Raw genomic sequence first — 23179 nt, 5'->3', positions numbered from 1 at the left:
ATGAGCTGCAGCCTGTGATTCGTTCAGGTAGAAATATGAGCTGCAGCCTGTGATTCGTTCAGGTAGAAATATGAGCTGCAGCCTGTGATTCGTTCAGGTAGAGATATGAGATGCAGCTTGTGATTCGTTCAGGTAGAAATATGAGCTGCAGCCTGTGATTCGTTCAGGTAGAAATATGAGATGCAGCCTGTGATTCGTTCAGGTAGAAATATGAGCTGCAGCCTGTGATTCGTTCACGTGGAAATATGAGCTGCAGCCTGTGATTCGTTCACGTGGAAATATGAGCTGCAGCCTGTGATTCGTTCAGGTAGAAATATGAGCTGCAGCCTGTGATTCTAAGATTTGCCCATTGGACTCTTTTCAGAAGATTGGATCAGAGGCTTCCACTGTGGACCGCAGAATGATTACAGTTTTTCCACAATTGCCAACACACCTTTCTCAAAACAATACGGCTTTCTCAAAACTGGACACACAAAACAGGAAACCTCACGAACAAAATGCTAAACCTGACTCTCCCTTTGCAAGATGACTCTTTGCCATCAAATCTCTTAACTGTTCACAAAATGGAACTGGTGTTTTCATTTGGTACACAGCCATATTTTCAAATGACACACACATACCATTCATTGAGTACACAGTACACACAACTAAGCATTTGCTGCACACTATCAAGCATGTACAGCACACTGAAGTGCAAAATTGAAAACACAATCATAGAAATGGAACACACCATATAATGACAATGACTCTGGAGAATGAGCCATTTCTCCTTTTGTAAATGTGTCATGTAGGTCTACTTCTTTCATAGTCAAACATAAAACAGCACACACATATGCAGCAAAAAAGTTTTATTTCGGTTCTCTCTCTTCAAAGTTCTCCATTGTTCACCAAACAAAACTGGATGTTTAGAGATTTGAATATTTGTGTGTTGTAGGTTGATGCATTGAGACTTGACTTGAGAAGTGTGTGTGCAACAACTGAACATTGTGTGTGGTGTTTTGACAACAAGGTGATGTGTAATTGACATCAGAGTGTAAAGAAGGAAAGTCAGAGTCTAATGCAGATAAGGGAATGTGAAGTAGAGTGATTGGTACATGAAGTGAAGGTTGTGCAAATTGTGCCGAATTTTCGCTTTTTGTGTGTTAACAATTGTGAAAAACTGTAAGTGTGGATCGGAATTAAATTAGTAGCCAAAGCCAAGAATTTCTCGTTGTCTGACATTTTGACAGACAGGGTGGTAAAGATTCTCTCTCATAATCTATTATTATTACCTATGTTAAAATGACAGACAGCCTTCAGATTTTTCTGTCATTTAAAAAAAAATCTGTAAAAGACATAAAATATTTGGTTAACGAGACCACCACTGTCCAAAGCTGTGGGATATATACTGTTAGTAGTTGGCAAAGAATTTTCCTAGTCTCATTTCCAAGTACAGAGGAAATCATTTGCTATGATGTAACCATTCCTTCTGCTACAGTATATTGAGTGAGCACAACTATTCCTTGTGCTATATAGACCTTCGCTAACCCTGGACGGCACCATATTGTTGACATATCGTCCTGCGTGCACACAGCGCTGCAGCTGACAACTAGTAACAGCCTTATTGTCGTTTCTGTTCCATTACAAAATAGCGATAGTGATGACAGCAATAAAACCCCCACAGTTGTTGTTTGTATGCTGCCGTTAATGCCTGTAATAAATAAACAAAAGAACGAGGTGAACAGACTTTGCTGTGAGGAGCTGTCAGAAAGTTTCACCTGTCTCTCCTAACTATCCACACATCTCCTGTGCTGCTGACGTATCCTCCGTCTCGCTCCCTTCACGTCTGTGGACGGTAGAGATAGAAACAAACCACGGGGACTGTATTGCTGTCATTACTACAGCCATGCCTAACGCAGGAACGATACAGGTAACGCTAACAGCAGCTAGCTTCCTATAAACGCTGCTCCACATAGGCTGTGACTTTGAGAGCTGCTGCGTTATGTCGACAATATGGCAGCGGTGGGCGTGCCCGTACGTGAGTGACGTCAATTGTATAAGGTATATTGAGTGAAAACCTATGCAGTAGAAAGATATAGATGCAAAGAAAAAAGGGTGATGGAGACACAGAGGCAGAGAGAGACAGAGAGAGGGAGAGAGAAGGCAGAGAGAGACACAGAGAGAGAGAGAGAGAGACACAGAGAGAGAGACACACACAGAGACACACAGAGAGAGGCAGAGAGAGACAGAGAGAGAGACAAAAGCCCTTTTCCCACATGCGTACCGGAAAATTACCTGTAAGTCAATATCGGACATTTCCCTGAATTTCCCTTCACACCTTAGAGCGCGCATATGGGAATCTAGTCGTCAAATAGCCGGTATGTTGGGGGCGGGGGAGGGGGGAGGGGGGAGGGGGGAGCTTATTTGGGGGGTCGGCAAAACTTCACTCAGTCCTCCATACAGCAGCCTGACACAGGACAGACACAGCGAGAATGGCAGAGGCTTGCAAGGCAAGCTGCCCAACGCTTGTAGCCTATGTATGAGAAAGCAAATGCACAAGCGAAATGTGGAAGTAGTTTGCTTTGATGTGCGCGAATGATTAGATGATGCACTTTGAAGAAGTTGGGATCCGTGTCTGAGAGAAATAGTTGCTGGTTCGATGTTTATCCGTTCACCTGCGTTGCGTTGAAGCACTTTTTACAGACTGGCTTCGTTTGATGTGTCCGGGGTTGCCTTCGGAAATCAGCAAGCTGACATACTGCTCTTATTAGGCTTACACAAGATCATTTCGCCAGTTTGCTTTAATGTGCGCGAATGATTAGATTATGCCCGCTGGAACATTAAGCAACGTGTGTATAGGCTACACTTCGCCCATGATTGAAGGACCGCTGTCGCGGAAAATGACTGGACCCGTTTCCACTTGCGTCCCCTTAAGAGCATACCGCTCTTCTGACTTGCTCGAAACTGGTGAAATGTCGGGGACGACGGGGTCGCGCTTATACCGGCACAGCGCCTTTCCCACTTGCAGGCATTAGACCACGTTCCGGTCATTTTGCGGTACAAAGCGCATGTGGGAAAAGGGCTAAAGAGGCAGAGACAGAGAGAAGAATGAGTCTATTTAACGAGCAGCTGATCGACGTCTGATCGACTTTATGGATCACAGAGGCAGCATCATATAGGCTTAGGCTACAGGTAACACAAGGCTAATTCTTACCTTTGGCTCCAGTTGTTTGTTAAGCAATATCCCCATGTTGTTGTGAGCCTATTAAGTCCGTTCTGAAAGCCAGTTGGACGCCCGCGTGTCAAACATCTGCAATCTGCTTTTAATAATGTATCATCATCAACAGACCACTTGGTTTGTGCTGTTAAAAGTTTGACAGTCTGGTTATATTTCTCGCCCGTCTCTGCTAGTCAGGCACGGTGGCTGATGAGATGGATCGGATCGATTTTTGCTTTCGTTTCTGCCTTTCCCCTTTTGCTGTGACGGCCGTTGGGATATAGGCTATAAATGCACAGGAATACTATAACGTTAGTTGTTTTTCCTAAGGGAACGCACAACAGGCTAGACAGACTACAGTACTGCTGTATTGATATGCTTTGGTTAACGTATTTCTGATATACAACTTCAATATCTTAATTATATTTATTATAATTATATATAATATAATTATATATATATTATATATTATATTATATATAATAATTATATATAATATATATAATTATATTATATTAAAGGGGCGGCTTTAGCTCAGGAGGTAGAGCGGGTCGGCCAATGACGCAAGGGCTGGCGGTTCGATCCCCGCTCCCTCCCAGCTGCTGTCGTTGTGTCCTTGGGCAAGACACTTAACCCTCCTTGCTCCCGATGGTGTGTAGGCACCCTGCGTGGCAGCCTGCCGCCATCGGTGTATGAATGGGTGAATGTAGACTACCTACTGATTGTAAAGCGCTATATAAATGCAGGCCATTTACCATTTACCATTTACCAATATCGTCGCTGTTGTGCCAGGACCTCGAATGTCCCGTTTTTCACTTTTTGTTATAAATCAGTGCCATTGGTCACCCTTCACGTCTCTGTGTGGTTTTTAACAAATGCAACCAATGGAAAAGCATTAAAACGAGCTTGTGAGTAAATCTCGGAACGCCATTCGCCCTCAATCTGTCAGTCAAACCTCGAAATTCGTCCCCTACCTCCGTGTGTACCCCCCCACGCAGGACAGTAAACCCGGAAAAGTCACACGGCAGACGTGCTGTGTAATTCTCATATCGTTTTGACTCATCTGGCTTCCTCTGACGTTAATATATCAATCAAATGTTTTCCAGTTATTCCTAGGCTGCAAACTTGTTTTAACATGCAAATCGGAGTGTTTTCTGACGAGAATAAAGTAACGTTAACGTTACGTTATGTCAGACTGTTCTCACGCCATGCGAAAGCCCCCGCCTCGGCCATGAGAGGCGAGGGGCACGCTGTTGCTCCTGCGCGCGCCCCCGCGGCCTGGAGCTTGGGGCTCGTGCATGAGCATACCACTCTCTCCCGCCTGACTGGCCGGGAGAGAGTGAAGTCGGACTGATAATATAAACAACATCATTTGAGCTTATCCAGGTAAGATATTAATAAAGTAATGACAGGAAATTCAGCGGGAAACTAACTATAATTAAGACATGTGCCAACTTTGACGACGTTTGGTTCAGTATTTTAAGAGCAAACAGGTTTTTTTACTTCCTGAAAAGTTGCTGTTTTGGAGATTCGAGGTCCTGGAACGACAACGATGATATGCAATCCTGTCAGTTTTTTATGAATGAGCTGAGATTCTCATCTTCCAGGGTTAACCTTTTAAACAGACGTTGATGCGGGGCTGATACTACCTCCACTGACGGAACAAAATGACTCGCCATTCCCCCCTTGTGACTTTTAAACAGGAGGCGAGGTGTAATGATCCCGCAATGATCACAGCTTTCACAGGCTGTGTAAAGAGAGAGAGAGCAGAGAGAGAGAGAGAGAGAGAGAGAGAGAGAGAGAGGCAGAGAGAGAGAGAGAGAGAGAGAGAGAGAGAGAGAGAGAGAGAGAGGCAGAGAGAGAGAGAGAGAGAGAGCAGAGAGAGAGAGAGAGAGCAGAGAGACAGAGAGAGAGAGAGAGAGAGAGAGAGCAGAGAGAGAGAGAGAGAGGCAGAGAGGGAGAGGCAGAGAGAGAGAGAGAGAGAGGCAGAGAGAGAGAGAGAGAGAGAGAGAGAGAGAGAGACAGAGAGAGAGAGAGAGAGGCTGAGACAGAGAGAGAGAGACAGAGACAGAGAGAGAGAGGCAGAGAGAGAGAGGCAGAGAGAGAGAGGCAGAGAGAGAGAGAGAGAGAGGCAGAGAGAGAGAGGCAGAGAGAGAGAGAGGCAGAGAGAGAGAGAGAGAGGCAGAGAGAGAGAGAGGCAGAGAGAGAGCGAGAAAGGCAGAGAGAGAGAGAGAGAGAGAGGCAGAGAGAGAGAGAGAGAGAGAGAGAGAGAGAGAGGCAGAGAGAGAGAGAGAGAGAGAGAGAGAGAGAGAGAGAGAGAGAGAGAGAGAGAGAGAGAGAGAGGCAGATACAAAGACAGAGGAGATACAGCCTTAGTGTGTGGCCAAATAGATGTGGGCATCCATAAGGATGGTTAGATAAAAGAGGTATGAGATACCCTGAAGGTATTGCACACGTGTGTGTGTGTGTGTGTGTGTGTGTGTGTGTGTGTACAAACACACACACACAGTACAATTCCTTTGAAAACACACAACACACACACACATGCACACGCACACAGAAGGAGCACACAGTATCCATTAGCAGATATGTGGATCTATTGTGTTAAGTGCCCGCCTGGAGCAAACTGGAGAATGTGCAGGCCCAAGAAGCCTGCTGCTGAGTTATTACAGTAGAGAAGTCCTAGTTTAACACGTTCACTGCCATTGACGAGATATCTCGTCTTAAAAAACCCAACGGTTGACTGCCAATGACGAGATATCTCGTCTTAAAAAAGAATTATTTTTTGACGGTGGGACGTGGATCAACGCCCCCCACGTCTCCTATAAAAATATTGGAGCCACCGAACGTGTACAACCCATTCCACCGACCCACTAAGTGGCGACAGTGCTCTCCAGACTAGAAAAAGCCGAGCCAAAACTGCAGGGGAACGCGCGAGGAAACCATTCTCTCATACTGTAAAATGGATTGGCGAAAACGCTTTCGCTTTCGCGCATTATCGCGCTGGGAGCTGGCGGTGGGGGATTGCAAATTTGCATAATAGATTATGCGTGCAACACACTTTGAAACACCCGCAGAAAGCCCACAATCGCACGCAGCTTCATTGCAGCTGAGCTCACAACCGAAACGACTCATGCAGACTCGCCCAAAGAGCAGCCGCCAGCAGCCAGGCAGCACAGACAGGCAGAGCCTCGCTTGTGACAAACGCTGCAAAGCCACCAGAGACACACCCACGGAGGGAGGAGTTTGAAGGAGAGGGGGGTTTCCTGCTGCTATGGAGGAAATTACTGTTCAAAACTATTGTTTAGATGTCTGACGTCTTACGCCAAAAATAAATGGTTAAAGTGACTGTTCTATCGAATTTCACAAAAAGCCATTTATCTCAGAATAAATTTTCAGACGCTGAAACCATGCTGTATTCTACTGCTAATGCCTACATAACTACTAACTCTACAAACTAACTCTTTTAGACAGAGAAAGCACACATTCTATTAGTTCTTTTGAGATCATTTGTGTTCACAAAATCTTAGCAGAAAAGAATCCTCGGCTCTTGAAAGATGAGCCAGAATCCTCAAAAAAAAACCTTGGCAGAACCTACCTACAGTATTGAAAAAACGGCTGGCAGTGAATGTGTTAACCATGACCATGCCTTGGTATTTACTTCCTGGTTCAAATAACCCCTTCTTAGCATAATCCGTTTTGTCGTGATTTATTGACTCAATAAGCCTCATTTTGATACACACAGTATCAGTATGTAATATTGTACTGTATGTATATGTACCCACATTTAAGAATGTCACAGCCCACTTTGAGATCTGAAAATCAACCCAACCCTTTAATCACAACTCTGATCACCACACAAGACTAAGATGATGTGTTTTTCCAGAGCGCGTTAATTGAAGTGCGCTTATATTTCTAGTATTTTTTATTTCATTAACATGTGAATTTGGGCATACGGCAAATTAATGATCCCATCCACATACAAAAATTGTGGCAAAATACCCAAAAGCCAGATTGCCAACATTTTCCCCTAACTCATCAGAAGTATTTGCCTGCATAACACGTGTTTGTTGAGACAAACTTTGATCAGCAACAACTGAAAGAAAAGAAAATCAATCAACAAGCTATTTAGGATGTGAAAAATGCTACCTGTAAAGTAGGCCTGCACGATATGAGGAAAATCTGCGATGTGCGATAATATTGTTCAATATAGCGATGACGGTACGACTTGCGATAAATAAACAAATATTAAAGTATGCATATTCGCTATACAGTTCCTATGTCTTTCTGCTTTAATAATGCTAACACAGACCCCAAACATAGCCTATGCCCACTGAATAAAGAAATGAAATACACACTGACTCTAGCTGAAACTACACACAGCGTGTTTGGGCTTTGGCAGAGGGGCGGAGCGCACTGTTGCAAGGGAAAGGTGTACGCTGGATTTACAACACAAGACAAAATGATCAGATGCTGAGTGGGAATGCATGACGCATGTCAATAAAACCACTTTTGTTATTCATTGCGTTTCAGGCAGTCTTTGCGATGCGTTTATTGCGCATGTTCATATTGCGATGACGATGAAAATACGAATAATTGTGCAGCCCTACTGTAAAGGTAGACTTGTGGGTAGCAATCGAACTAGGGCTGGGCGATATGGCCTCTAAAGAATATCGCGATGTTTTTCGGCTATATCGCGATACACGATATATATCTCGATTAGGGATGGGCATTTCTAGCATTTCTTTTTTTTCAAAAAACGAATTTCGAATTTCAATAATAAAAGTCGACCTTGATAATAACAACGATTATTTGAAAATTCGAAATTCGATGCCCATCCCTAATCTCGATATTTTTGAAATCTCTCATAAATGCTCAATTTAACCCTTCAGGGTTCATACACATTTTGACCAATGGATTTCCATGACTTTTCCATAAGTTCTTAACCTGTACTTTATGCACACCTGGGGTAAAAAAGAAGAAGAAAGAAAGGGCAGATGTTGTGAGCAAAGATGGATGATTTAATATTCCATAGCTCTGACCTAAGCAAATCTGACATCACTATTGTGATATATTTTTTTTTAGTAAAGTGTATCACTCAATAGTCAATACAAAAAATAATGGCTTTTATAGAACCGAAAGCCTAGCTGCTTAGTCTGCAGATAAAACATAAAAAATTACATTTAGACTCTTATTGGCATGTCGGCAACATATAAGCGGTCTGAATTTTGCATGGGGCCAGTTCTATAGTGAGACATGGAAAGCCTCACTGTATACGCCATCATATCTGTGTCGTTTCACTTTTGACTGAAAAATGATGCCTGTAGTCTAGATTAAAGAAAATACATGTATGTGATGTTGACAATTATGTAGGCTATGTGCGCATTCGTTTTCCTTATAGATCATGACTGCTCCGCAGCTAGCTACGTTAGCTTGCATGTAACGTTAGCGTTAGTTGATTTTGGAGACACAAACCCTGGACGTTTCATTTTGAGTAGGCTAATGCATGAGGTTCTCTATGGTTTACGCCAGCTCTGGGAGTATGAAATGCTTTAAATGCAGGGGTTTTGGTCACAACAAGCTTGTGGAGCGCTACCCTGCAACTAGATAGCCTAACCAGCTAGCTAACGTTAGCCATCATCACAACAGCTAACGTTAACGCCAAAACAAATCCGCTGCCTCATCCCCACGTTTGGTTTAGCGTAACGCCAGCTCAGACTTTCCCCTAATCTCAGAAACCTTGCGGGACATGTATTGCAAATTGCAATAGTGGTTGTTTTGTTATAATTTGAAACTGTCAGCCACACTGGGGGCGGCCATGTTTCGCCAGTCTATGGTGCGGACGCGTGATTTCGAATCGCACATAGGTTAAGGACGGGTGTGTCTGACGCGGTTTGACGCGTTTGACGTAAATCGAACCCATTTTCATTCAGATAACCTGAGGTGAGAGGTCAAGGGGCCCCTTTGAAATCGTTTTTACCTCGACAAAATTTAGCCTAACTTTGCAGCCGCCGCCCCGTTGCCGATTGAGCCCTAGCATGACGGGCGTGGTACCAATGGATGCCTTAGATCTTCTAGTTTCATATGATATCAGGATCTTCACTCTAGCTTTAAAGCTGGGCCTGCTACAGCCAGTCCATTGACCACGTGTCGCACACTTTGGGAGTCACTGATCTACAGGGTTCCCCACACTGTATATTGGTGTGGCTGCTCAGATAATTTAACAGCCATCAAAGCTCATTTGTGTTTTTTTATTTTGTGCTATACCAACCTGGCATTTAGACTTGCTGCTTCTTGTCGGTGTAGTTTAACAATCGAAAATCTGTACAGTAGCAAGCAGCTTTAAAGGAACATTCTGCCCATTTTCAACCAGCTTTGTATCATTAGAACATCAGTAGTATATCAGAAAACTGTAAACTGTTTTGAAGTCTGTCATTTAATTTGACAGTTATTGAGTGTTAAAGTGTGGACCAGTGACATCACTGGTCCACACTAACTCAAATTAATAACGCATTAACTCAAATCAACTCTCAATAACTGTCAAACTAGATGAATGATGAATAGTTTGACAGTTATTGAGAGTTGATTTGAGTTAATGATGTTCTAATGATACAAAGCTGGTTGAAAATGGGCGGAGTGTTCCTTTAAGACGTAAAGCATGCTAATGCTAGTCGTCCTCCTGGCACCAGTATAGCCGTAGAGCCAGCAAGATAGTGATATGCCCCAGTGGCCCCTAGACGCCATCCAGCCAGGATCAGTAGAATTAATGCTTGGGCATCTTGTGCTGCATGATAATAAAAAAACAGACTAAATATGCTGACTTTGTATGTAAAGACGATGACTTTTGGAGCAGTCATAGCTACTTTCCTTGGAAGAGAGTTGGCAACACAGAAGCGTGCCAAGTTTGTGCCTCCACAAACTGAATAGAGAGGCAACGTTTGAACTGAAGCTGCACATTGAGGAGGTAACGCTTTGTAAATAGAGACGTTGCTTCACAAAACTAGCAATAATCAAATAGGGGGTAAATGACAAAGCTATGAGAAGTAATAAGTGTTTTGTTTTTTATTATGGGACATTCGTGGGTCAGTTGACATTTTTACCTGGCTATGTGGAGAAAATCACTGACCGTGTCCAGACTGCCTTTGTATTACTGAGGAGAGCTGGTAATGTAGTTTTCACTGGAGTGATTGAGTCATTTCAACCCCATTCTCGATCAATGTATTTGTGATTATTACAGAGTTCTGGTCCCTGTGGGGCGTGGGTGGGAGTGGTAACCAAGCAAATAATCTATATCTTTCCAACCAATTACCAACCGCTTGACCTCCCCTGGGAATACTAATGCCTTCCAGAGAGGGGGAAATCCGAGGACATTTCTGGGGCCAGTGCCAGCCGCAGAACTAAATCTGGGTCCTGTGCCCCTGGTCTCCTTAGCGTAAGAGACTGTACTTCATGGACAAAGACGAAGGTTGCTAAATGAAATGTTTGCTAAATGAAATGTCAATAAAACATTGTCTTATATCTGCACAAACACTCCCGGATAAAACAAAAAAACAAGTCCATCAACTTTTGAATAGATTTGACAGACAGCCCTTCCATCCATCCATACATCTTCTGTCTGAATATGTTTCTATTCCAGAAGCATGAGGCAGCTATTATCTGTTCAAACTTCATTTACATAGAAAATATATATATATATATACCGTAATTTCCGCACTATAAGCCGCACCGGAGTATAAGCCGCAGCAGCAAAATTGCCTGTTTGTTACATATATAAGCCGCACCGGACTATAAGCCGCAGGTGTTTTAATGTTTTTTTTTTTTTTTTTGTGTTTTAATGTTTAATTACCATATGTAAGGGTTCATGCACAGAGGGGATTGTCGGGAAAGAGATGGCTGTTTGAGGAAGCTCCCATTTATTAACATTTCAACAAAACAACATAACACAACACCACCTGTGGTTTTTTTTACAGTGCACACAGTGTCCGCGGTGTGGTGAAAAGAGGGCAAGAGAGGAAATTAAAACAGAAGTGGATTTATAGTTAGAAAGAGTGCTAAAAAAGAGAGAATTCCGTTTTTTTTTTTTTTTTTCCGAAAAAATCCATAGATAAGCCGCACCGTTATATAAGCCGCAGGGCCAAAAAACGGGGAAAAAGCCGCGGCTTATAGTCCGAAATTTACGGTATATATATTTTTTTCATCAAATACAATAAATGCATCACCCAAATTGATCATCTGTAAAACTGAGAACAATGCTAGGTGCACTCAGCGATTTTAAAATTGGCTGCATAGTGACATTTCCGGATATTGTGTTGATGATTTCTGGACCAGTTTGGTCTCGCCTTTATGGGATAGTCACAGACAAGTAGAAAGCAGGAAGTGTTGGGGTGTGACATCACTGACATGTGACAAAGGCCCTGGGTCAGGTTTGAACCCAGGACGTTGCAGTTACACGGTGTATAGTGCCACCATGATGCCCCAATAGTACTTTCCTTTCTTTATGGATTCTTTAAGCCCATTACTGTATCCAGTCCAGAGCCGTATAATAGAAGAGTTCCGACATCTCCATTCACTCCAATGGACCAGTTTTTTTCCAGGAAGTAGAAAGTGGAACTCTTGAGTAAAAAAAGCAGCACTGTCGAGTTGCAGCAAAATAGACTAGAATAGGTTTGTGTTGTACTTTGAAAGGGTTTTTCATCCCTTGAATCAAATTGTACATTATCAGCTTTATTTTAGCATGCAAAAGTAGCGCGAGACCCATTCCTGGCTGTTCATTGGCTAATGAGTCTCACATTTTGGTCCTCCGCTGACGCCACTCTCTTACTAGAGGACACTAATCCAGTCTATCCAGAGTCATGATAGGATCTCTGTTGGCAGTACAGTGGAGAGGAGTAGAGTAGAGATGCCATGCTGCCCAGTTTGATTTACATTCAATGGAACTAATTAACATCCGCAGAACATTGGCCTGCCTCTACCTCCCCCCACCCCCCGTCCCTCCTTCTGGGTGCTAGGGCTGTCACTTTTTATTCGAAATTAACGTCGAATGTGGGGGAGGGGCATGTTCGAATGTAATTTGCCATGTTCGATTTTTTTTTTTATTATTATTATTTTTTATTAACCAAATTAACCAACTGCTGCTTGCTGGTAATGTTAATCCCATGTCCGAAAAAGTCTCCAGATTTGTCGCGTTAGTCTCTTCTGAGAAAGATTGTCTCCAGGGTCTGAAAAGTTGTCTCCAGTTGGATGCAGCCAAGTTTGTGAGGCAGTGTTATGACTCTGTGAGCGTCCAAGCTAACACAGCAGCAGAGAGGAGCTGACTGACTGGACCATGAGGACAGCTGAGGATTTTTTTTTATATATTCTTTTAATATTTTATATTATATATATTTATACGGTGTAACCGGCAGGCGCGGACGGCATAATCGGGCCGATGCCCGGTGGCCTGGCCTGCAAAAAAAAGAGACAAAGAAACGTGGACAGAGAAAGAGTGACAATTGTTGATGGAGAGAGAGAGAGAGAGAGAGAGAGAGAGAGGGGCAGAGAGAGAGAGGCAGAGAGAGAGAGGCAGAGAGAGAGAGAGAGAGAGAGAGAGAGAGACTCAGACAGACCTAATGAAGCACAGAGGGGGCACAGTGCCTCAGGAGACGTGTCTTTTAGCTTGTAAACTCCTGGAAAACTTCACAGTGACGTTGATGCTGTAAATTGCTGTGTCATTCTCTTATACGTTATAATGCTGTAAAGAAGTACAATTCCATCAAGAAGAAGCAGTGTTGCCCCTACAATTGTACAGGCCTGGCGGGCCCGCCAGGCCAACGAGGCCCCGCCAGGCCTGAAAAAAGACTAATAACATAAATGATTAATATGAATGAATAGGAATGAATAATGACATCACAAAAGTCTAATCTTAATGTTAATATTCTCCAAATCTGGCTTCAAATGGCCAACATTTTTCGCTGGCGACCGAAGTCGGTTTAGGTTTTGAAGTCCCTCCAGGCCTGAAGAAATGTATAGGGGAAACACTGAGAAGTATATTCGCACATATGATTTTTTCACTAGAGTACAATGTCTGTAATCGCCTGTTATAGCCAATAGAAAGGCACTGAATGTTTTGTGCCCAGACTTGCATATTTTCATATTGTCACGTTTTTCCATTAAGGTACAATATAAAATGAAATACCAGTATAACATATATAAAATAATATTAGGAGTAGGGATGTTCATTTTGAAAATTTTCCAAAATCGATAATCGGTGAGAATTAACGATCAATTATCGATTATCGATTTTATTAATACTTAGAAAATTTTCAATTTTTTCAATTTTTTTTTTTTTTTTTTTTTTTTTTTTTAACAAAATGAATGCCTATGGCAGAAAATACGAAAGACAACGTGTTCTCCTCAATGAACTCTTTATTTCAATGTGTCTCCTCTCCAACACTGCTGTCCCCGGCGCATGCCGGTGTGAATTTCTCATGTTTAAAACAGTTTTGTTGGCACAAAGGCCCGTGCCCAGCCAGAAAACTAGAGACTATATGAAGCTCCGCCTCACGTTAGTCGGCTGTGCAATGGAGTGGGGCGAGGAGGAACGATTTCCACCCAAACCTAGTCCAAAAAAAAAAAAAAAAAAAAAATTTTTTTTTTTAATAATTAAAAAATCGATCCAAATGCCACAGGATCGATTCCAATCCTTAACGATCGATTATCGATTTTCGATAATTGATGAACATCCCTAATTAGGAGTGGGCTATACAGAGGTCAAAAACACTTTTTTGGTCATTTTTATTAGGTCTCAGTTTTTTTTTATTCCATTTGACCTATCTCAACATGAAATGACAAAAATTTTGGCCTGGGGTTCAAGAAAAAAGTGTGCAGGGCACAAATCCTAGATGACCACCGTTTTCCCTGAAAAAATCACATTTTTAGCCATAACTTTGTCATTTTTGGGTGTTTTTACTTGGTTTTAGTGTCTAATCCTATGTGTTTGGGGTCAAGCAATCTATTTATGCATCTAGAAATAGTTACAAACCATCAGATATTGAGTTAATACCTTTTTGGACCAAATTTACCTATTTTTTCACCTTAATTAGCATAGTTCACTAAACATATGTTCAATTTCAGGGGCATTGCTTAAAACATAACAGTTTTCTCCTATAAAGTCCCAGGCTCTTGAAACTGCCACAGGCACAATCTGCTGCCCGATAGTGTTCTGGATGTCATCAGTGCCAGGTGGTCGCTGCCAAATTTAATCTCCAGTACCAACGCGCATCAGGTGATCCACACGGAAGGTTCCATCCCCATTATCATCCAGGTAAAACCCAATATACCCTCATCCCAAATGACAGCAAGTAATTGGTTGGGCTGGAGCATAGGTTCTTCCTGAGAGATCCCCTCTGCCTTTCTGGCTCCTCCTCCTCACAAGGAAATACCACCTCAGCTTGGTAATCATCCCCGAGGAGCACAATTAGGTTCTCAATCATCTCTTTTTCTGATAACTCTCTGGTATTGGATCTCTTGCCTCAAGTAAGCCTTCAGCTCAGGTGACTTCATAAGGACAAGTGCCTTCACTTCATTGAGTAGTGACAGATGTAATAGGATCTATTACATCTATTAAATAGGCCCTCCATGTTCTTTGCACTTCACAAGAAGTTTTCAACAAAATCATTGGCCCTCACTTTCTTTTGCAGGTTCTCTCTCAACCTGTTTCTTCTTCTCTTTCTGTTTGTTACTCCATGTCACCTCCATTGCATCTAGGTGTTTAAGGACAGCTGTGGTTGACTGCTCAACTTCACTGCCATGTCTATATGTTAGCATAAAGGTCATCTTTGATCCCCTTTGCCTTGAACATCCTATTTGAGTGTTGGGCTGACTGGGCAGCAAGATATCCACACTTGGCCAAGTACCTCTCTGCATTCAGGTTGTTTGTGGGCAGGTTTTTCCGTTGGTCTGCAGTCAGTGTAGAGGAGTTGCTCATGCAGCATCAGGATCAACATCCTAATACTCATGTTTGCGCTGCAATTCTACTCCTTTCACGGCCTGGACACACATCTCTCCAAGAAGAAGGTGATCGAGATCACTTTGTGGAGCATTGTCTTCCATTTTTACATTTTTAGGCTCTCAGCTGTCAGCAAGGTCACTGCAGAACTTGAGAAGCATGTCAACCAGCAAATCCTGGCTTGCTATCTCAACGCAGTTGAGGAAGGGCATTGTCACCCTGTACGTAAAATTAGCAAGTGCTATGAATCCTGCTATTATGAAGTCATTCTCAAGGTAAATGTTGCATGCTCGATCAAGAAGATTATTTAGCAGTGTCTCAAGTAGATGTTTGATGTAGGGAATGCAATCATAGACTGCACCTGCCTCGTATCCAAGTCTAGTAAAGCATCTCTCTTTGTAGAGGCTAAATGACTTCTGTACCCCAGCTTCCTCTAGAATCAAGTCAAACTGTTGTGCTAGGGATGTGCTGTTGTCTTCCCATCTCCCTCATGTGATTACAGTAATGTTGACTTATGATAGCGGATGGCCTATTTCACAATAAAATTCACCATACAGTATTTTGTAGTGAAATAAGTTAAATGTTGTGAAATGTTGGTAATAATTAGCAGTGTAGGGTTGCTATTAATATTATTATGGTATGTCAAATTTTATCTGTTTTTTCTATAATTTACCAATAAATATTAGGTCTACGGGCATGGTTCAAAATTGAGGTAAAGAAGGGTAAATTTGGTCAAAAGTATGTATTAACTCAATATATGATGGTTTGTGACTACTTCTAGATGCATAAATAGATTGCTTGACCCCCAAAACATAGGGTTAGACACCAAAACCAAGTAAAAAGACCCAAAAATGACAAAGTTATGGCTAGAAATGTGATTTTTCAGGGAAAACGGTGGTCATCTTGGATTTGTGCCCTGCACACTTTTTTCTTGGACCTGAAGCCAAAAATTTTGTCATTTCATGTTGAGATAGGGCAAATAGAAAACAAAAAAACTGAGACCTAAGCAAAACAAAAAATGACCCATTTATAGCCCACTCCTAATAATATGAATTGTTCACATATATTCTATTATTATTATTATTTTATTCAGGGGAGTCTCACTTAGAGCAATGCTCTCTTTTTCAGGAGCGCCCTGTTCACATTCACACACACATTCACACCTGGAAGCTGACCAGTACTGTACAACCACAGTCTGATCTGTTGGCCACTGAGCAGCTGCACTGGAGCAGTTGGGGTTAAGGGCCTTGCTCAAGGGCACCTCAGTGGTGGTAATGAGGGAGGGGCAAGCGCGGCTTTTTCACTTTCCCCACCCAGATTTATCCTGCCAGGTCCCGGGGATTGAACCAACGACCTTCCTGTCACAAGCTCGCTTCTCTAACCGTTGGGCACCACTGCCCTATTCTGAATCTGATAGGAAGAAATGTATTGTGTTTAGTTGTTTTCTTTAAGCAAAGCATCCAGAGACTTATGCACATCCACTGGTTGGTGCTGAGCTCAACTGTACTAAACAGGAAAATAAACGAAAAAAGGGCTCGCAACACAATTTTTTAGATAGCTCCCGTGGCGGACATTTATTGAGACGACATAAAGACAAACAGTTTCGGCCTGGTTCGGGCCTTCGTCAGTGTCAAGGTCACTTGACGATATATTGAATATTGCGATATTTCGATATATTGTCTAACTCCTTTTCCTTGACCCACATGTAGGCTACATTATTAAGCTTCTCTGGACTCAATACACCACTGCAGGCGCGGACTGCAACATCGGGCACTTCGGGCAGATGCCCGGTGGCCTGGCATGGCATGGCCTGCAAAAAAATACTTGGCGTCCAAATATCGATACAATATCGTCAGGCAAAATATCGCGATACTATGGTGTATCGATCCCCCCCCCCCCCCAAAAGTACAGTGGTCACAGTAATGTACTGCCACAGTGGTCGTGGTAATAGCTGGATTTTTTTTCTGTTTGTTTGCACCAGTAAGGCCAGCTATCGCAGGACGTGCAATGTCAAGTTATGCCTACGCCACACTACAGGATTTTCAAATCCTTGAAGATTATAAAAATCTTGAGAGCCCACACACTACAGGACAGAGAGAGCCGATTTTTTAACATTTCAATCTTGGGACACACACACAATCGCGTCTGTTCAAACGCAACCCCACACACTAGAAGATTATGCCGAAGATTCACCTTGGAAGCAGGGCTCGACGTTAACTTTTAAAATGCCTATTCAGTGTGCGCACCGGGTGTAGTAGCCTAGTAGTAATAATGATAATAATAATAATAATACATTTGTGTCATTTCGTTTTCTAAACAAATCTTATTTTTTGTTTTTATAATGCATTTGCACTGAAAGGATTTGTTTAACTAATATTTGCGCGGACAGCCGCGTCCATTCGGGGTGTAGGCCTACTGTGCACGGCCAGGCGAAAACCGTCTGCACAGGTGCCTTGTGGAGGGGCGCGTCTGCTGATTTGACTCACTTTTCCGTGCGGACACTCGCCGATGCGGGAAGCATATGAGACCTAAGCGCTTGTTGTAGGCTACATGCTTTGCAGTATACATTAGTTTTCCGTCCCGTTCAAAGACGCACGGGTATTTCACCTCGATGACAATTTCCTCGTTCTTTGTTTCTGTGCGGGGCTGCGGGCGAACGCGGACCAGATTATTTTGCGAAAAACTGTAATGGAAACGCAGCTACTACTGGCTCTCTGCTCAAGATGCAATCGCCTGTCGGGTTGTAAATATCTAACATGTTAGATATGCCCGATTCACAATCGGGAAGAGGCAGTCTTCCCGATTGTGAATCTTTGAACCCCACACACTACAGGATCATTTGGGAAGATTATCTGCCCGACGCGCCTAAGATCGGGAGCACCCCCGAGAAAATCGGGAGGGGGGAATCTTGGCCATAATCTTGCAAATTATCCTGTAGTGTGGGGTAGGCATTAGGCAAATTAACTCAAACTCGTCATGCTAGAACTTTTTTTTGTGCCGTTTGATCCAAATGGAAAACTCTTTTTCCATGAAGACTTCCAAGGGAAGTCTGTCAGATATAACATCATTTGCTCAGATTTAAGGGTTTGTTAAGAGTAGCGTATGTTAGAACCGTAGGTGGGAAGCCTCTGGTGTTGTGCTAGTCTATTTTAGCTTAGCCTGGCTCGTAGCTGCTAACAAGCTTTTTACTCAGTTCAGACCAACTCTGAACTGGCATTTTATGTCTGTACAGCAGCCAACATAACGCACAGCCTCTCAGTCAGGGCACGAAATTAACACCCACAAAGCGTCAGCGGCGACCAGATTTAACGTTTGACGGGTGACGCTCAGGGGTCAAATAGTCATCATGTAACATTAAAACTGTGTGTTTTGGTGTGCAGCCGGCTAACATGAGTGCTTCCTGAGGCTGTTTCATTCTGGCTCTCCCGTATACGCTACCAAACGTGACTCTGGAATGAAATGCAGTCGTCAATTAAGCAGGGGTAAATTGTCAGCCTATGTCGGGCGAATCAATCAATGAATCAATCGCTCGCACTTGTTGCTGACGCTCGTATGATATATGAGGAGATAATAGTCATCATGTGTGTTTTGGTGCACAGCTGGCTAACACGAGTGCTTTGTGAGACTGTTTCATTCTGGTTCTCCCGTATAGGCTACCAAACACGACCCTGGAATTGAATGCAGTCGTCAATTTAGCGGAGGTAAAAAGCGTCTTTTAACCTCTGCTAAAGTGACAGCCTACGTCACATTTCTGAAAAAAAAATGCCTAGCGGAATCCCTGACGTATATGTGACGACAATGCGATATATTATTTTGGCCGGTAAAAAATATGCCTGGCGGGTGGATTTTTTTCCATCTAGCCGTCACCTGGCAGGTGAGTGAAAAAGTGAATTTGGCTTTGGGGCCCTGCTCTCAATGATGTTCTAGCTCTTTACTCAGCATCCTGCAACTCACTCTGGCTGCGGCTAAAAACACACTCACTTCCTACTATGTCCCCCGCGCAGGTTAACCACTAGACCACCTTGATGAAGGCTTGATAGAACTTCAAGTATTTTGGTGAAAATTTCTGTTTTTTTTTTCATGCATCGCAGAAACAAAATATATTGCAATGTCAGATTTGTGTCCTATCCAATATCGTGCAGCCCTAACATTCACATTGTTGAATGGATCAGCATCGCAATACTGAATATACAGAAAGTAAGTCAAACAAACAAGCTGAACATAATATTACACACAGCCTCACACAGTTGTGTATATTGGACGTTTCATTCTCATTCCTTCATTATGTAGCTTAGATCAAAACAACCAGCTGTTTTCTATGAAGAGAGCATCAAACTACCTGAGAGGGGAAAGAAACCCCAGAGCACATTACAGAGCCTTCTCCAAATAACACATCTAATTTAGTGGACTGGACTCTCTGTTCTCCTCTGTCTCTGTCTGTGTCTGTGTGTGTGTGTGTGTGTGTGTGTGTGTGTGTGTGTGTGTGTGTGTGTGTGTGTGTGTGTGTGTGTGTGTGTGTGTGTGTGTCTCTCTCTCTCTGTCTCTCTCCGTCTCTCTCTCTCTCTCTCATACACACACCTCCACACTCATCTCACAGAGTGACTATAAAACATCCCTCTGTCACCAGCACCACCTCCAGCACCTCCACCACCTCCACCTCCTCCAGCACCTCCAGCACCTCCAGCACCTCCAGCACCTCCACCGACACGAGACATGTGCAGCACATAGTACCGCTACAGGACGAGGTGAAGACAATAGAGTGCTGGCATTCATCCATTGAGCCATTAGCTGCTGTGCTCAGGGAAATACTATCTGAATAAATGAAAGGAAAAGATATTCTAATGATCACGTTACAATACTGGCCCAGCTGCAGGGCAGCAAATCAGCGTGAGGAGTGGGAGAGGGGTGGAGGAGAGAGATGGAGGAGTGGGAGAGGGGTGGAGGAGAGAGATGGAGGAGAGGAGTGGGAGAGGGGTGGAGGAGAGAGATGGAGGAGTGGGAGAGGGGTGGAGGAGAGAGATGGAGGAGTGGGAGAGGGGTGGAGGAGAGAGATGGAGGAGTGGGAGAGGGGTGGAGGAGAGAGATGGAGGAGTGGGAGAGGGGTGGAGGAGAGAGATGGAGGAGAGGAGTGGGAGAGGGGTGGAGGAGAGAGATGGAGGAGAGGAGTGTGAGAGGGGTGGAGGAGAGAGATGGAGGAGTGGGAGAGGGGTGGAGGAGAGAGATGGAGGAGTGGGAGAGGGGTGGAGGAGAGAGATGGAGGAGAGGAGTGGGAGAGGGGTGGAGGAGAGAGATGGAGGAGAGGAGTGGGAGAGGGGTGGAGGAGAGAGATGGAGGAGAGGAGTGGGAGAGGGGTGGAGGAGAGAGATGGAGGGTTAAATCAGCTGTTCAGACACAATATAGCAACATGTCATGTAGGCTATGTTGTCATTAGCACGTTATGTTGAAAAGTAAAAGGTACCGTCCAAAACTAGACAGAGGTGGTAACAATAACACATCCATTATACTGTAAGAGTGTACCTCCGTTTGCCCCCACCATTTTGCCTCTTCCCCCAGACCAGAATTCAGACCAGAACTAAGACCATGACACCCTTCATATGGGGGGGGGGGGGGGGGCAGAACTAAGACCAAGACACCCCTCATATGGGGGTGGGGGGAGAGACCAGAACTAAGACCATTACACTCTTCTGGGAAAAGAAGAGAGCATGCAGAGCACATTACTGGGGATGTGATTAAGAGCAACAGAAATAGCAGGAGTGCACCAATCTCCCACTGGAGAGGGATCTGCATCCATAAAAAGCTGAAATCCAAAAACATATGTTTTGAAACGTCAGCTTCCCGGCTACATGACAAACCGCACATCTTGGTCCCGCCTCAACCGCCATGACCATCAGCGGCAGTGTCCTTCTCCTCCCCCTAAAGCTAAACGCAGCCACAGCCTGCCCTGCAGCGCAGCCACAACCTGCCCTGCAGCGCAGACACAGCCTGCCCTGCAGCGAAGCGTCTGTGCACGACCGCTTACGCACATGCACACCCGCTGAGGCCGCAAGATCATCGGTGCAATGATACGTGTGTAAATGCATCCTAACCCAATCTTGCACAATAGGGGGAGAGACTGATAGAGATAAGGGGAGAGAGAGGGAGAGAGAGAGAGAGACCATCACCTCGCCTGCCTCCTGAGGTGGCCAGCCTTACCTTGCGCCTGCGGTCCCTGGATTTATTCCTCTTCTTGTTCTTCTCCTCCTCCTTGTCTCGCGCCTCCTTGGCCGTGGCCTCCGCTAGGTCCTTGTTCTTGCGGAGCTGCTTGGCGGCTTGCGCCATGGTGCCGCTGCTGCTGCTGCTGCTGTCGCCGTGGCTCCAGCCCTCCTCCTCCCGTTCGCACTATAGCACCGGCCGTCCCCCGTTTCCCGTCCCTGCGCCCCTCTGTCCCCCCCCCAGGCCCCCCGTCCGCTTACCACCACCTCCTCCTCTGGTGGCCACCACGGTGCGTGTGCATACCAGGCTGGCACTGCGGGAGCGTCTTACTGTGTGCCTCGACGACGTGTGTGAAAGAGACTGATGCTACGGCAGCCACAAGAGAGCCTCCAGCAGCCACGGAGAAAGATGCTACCGCTAGTGGTCCTGATGCTGCTGCTGCTGCTGCTGCCTGCCACGGCTGCTACTCATCCTGTCAGCTTTGCACTGCGCTGAATTGCCTCCCCTCCCCCTTCCTACCTCCTCCCTCCTCTCCTCTCCTCTCTCTCTCTCTCTCCCTCTGCCTGCACAGACCAGTCACGCAGTCCTGTGCTGAGAGCACGGTGGGGAACCTGCTGCAGCACAGTTCCCTCTCTTTCTATCTGCCCATCCACAATGTCCTCCTCTTCTCGCTGCTCTGCCTCTTCCTCTGCGCGCTCCTCCTCTGCCAAACGCCCCTCTTTCACTCCAACTGTCGTGGTGCCTCGCACACGTGAAGTGCAGGTGATGATGGCGACAGAACGTCTTCCCCTCCTTCTGAGCGTCGGCTTCTCCTCGGCTCCAGCACCTCCCTGCTAGCAAGTGAGGGAGAGAGAGAGAGAGGAAGAGTGAGAGAGATGAAGGCTGCTATAGGAGAGAAATGGAGAGCTTTTATTATCTCATAAGCAGTGCTTGTTCTTCCGCGGGTTCATTCGGCGAGCAGCCTGCTTATTTCTTTGGGTGTCAAAAGATTGCTATTAAGATGAAAACATGGTGGAATAAAATTTGCATTCACACATCAACACCGGCCCGCTTTCCCCCCCCCCTGTTTTAGTGTCAGAAGCAAACTAGAAGAAAAACATCAACAACATGAATGCTTCATAAAAATTGCATGTTCTCCCCTCTCCTGTCTGTCCACTACTTTCCCTCTTCTCCGCTCTCTCTCCACATCAGGAGGCCATGCATGGACGTTTGATGCAACAATTCAGTGGTGAGTAGATAACAGAGCATTAACAGATGATAAGACTGGAAGATTTACAGAAAGAGTCTATATGTTAATTGGTGTTACATAAACCCACTTTTTTTTAAAAATTAAAAAAAATTGGGGGGGGGGGGGATTAGACTATTATCGTTTGATAGTCACTGCAATTAGTCATCACTGAATTGAACTGAACTGAGAGCAACAGAACATCCAAACAATCACAGCTGTTCGCTGCGTTCACAAACAAGCTCAACCTAATATCGCTCTGTCTCACTGTCTGGACATAAAGACCTTGGTGAAAATAAGCTAAATGTTTGGTTATTTCAATATTTGTATATTGTTTGTATTTATTTGTGATATGGTGTATTATTTAATTTTACTAAGACATTATTATCCTGTTTTTTATTTGATTTTTACACTTAAATAGAACTGTCCATATTTTTATATTTTAAACCCTCGAATGATTGATTTCCATAAAACAGTTCATCAATCTAACATATATAATATACACACACATTAATCCCAATATGTTGAGCAGATCCTTTTGTACACATCAAGGGAAAGCGGAAAGAGTAGGGGTGCACAG

The 23179-nt window shown here is 44.2% G+C and overlaps 1 protein-coding gene across 1 annotated transcript in view; it reads right to left on the bottom strand.

Moving 5' to 3' along the window:
* The window catches only part of LOC310795494 (uncharacterized protein), a gene marked incomplete at both ends in the record, with an annotated part of 338406 nt that extends 316906 nt beyond the window's left edge, over window positions 1-21500 (bottom strand). The window contains one exon of the mRNA XM_083657553.1: window positions 21375-21500. Within this exon, the coding sequence (XP_083513679.1) occupies window positions 21375-21500 (126 nt within the window). The remainder of the gene's footprint in view (window positions 1-21374) is intronic.
* Between the last annotated feature and the right edge of the window lie 1679 nt (window positions 21501-23179).

The sequence above is a fragment of the Poromitra crassiceps genome (assembly GCF_964638095.1).
Source record: "Poromitra crassiceps genome assembly, chromosome: 21".
NCBI classification, from domain to species: Eukaryota; Metazoa; Chordata; class Actinopteri; order Beryciformes; family Melamphaidae; genus Poromitra; species Poromitra crassiceps.
The sequence above is the reverse complement of the archived record's forward strand: the minus strand, read 5'-3'. Positions and strand labels throughout refer to the sequence as shown.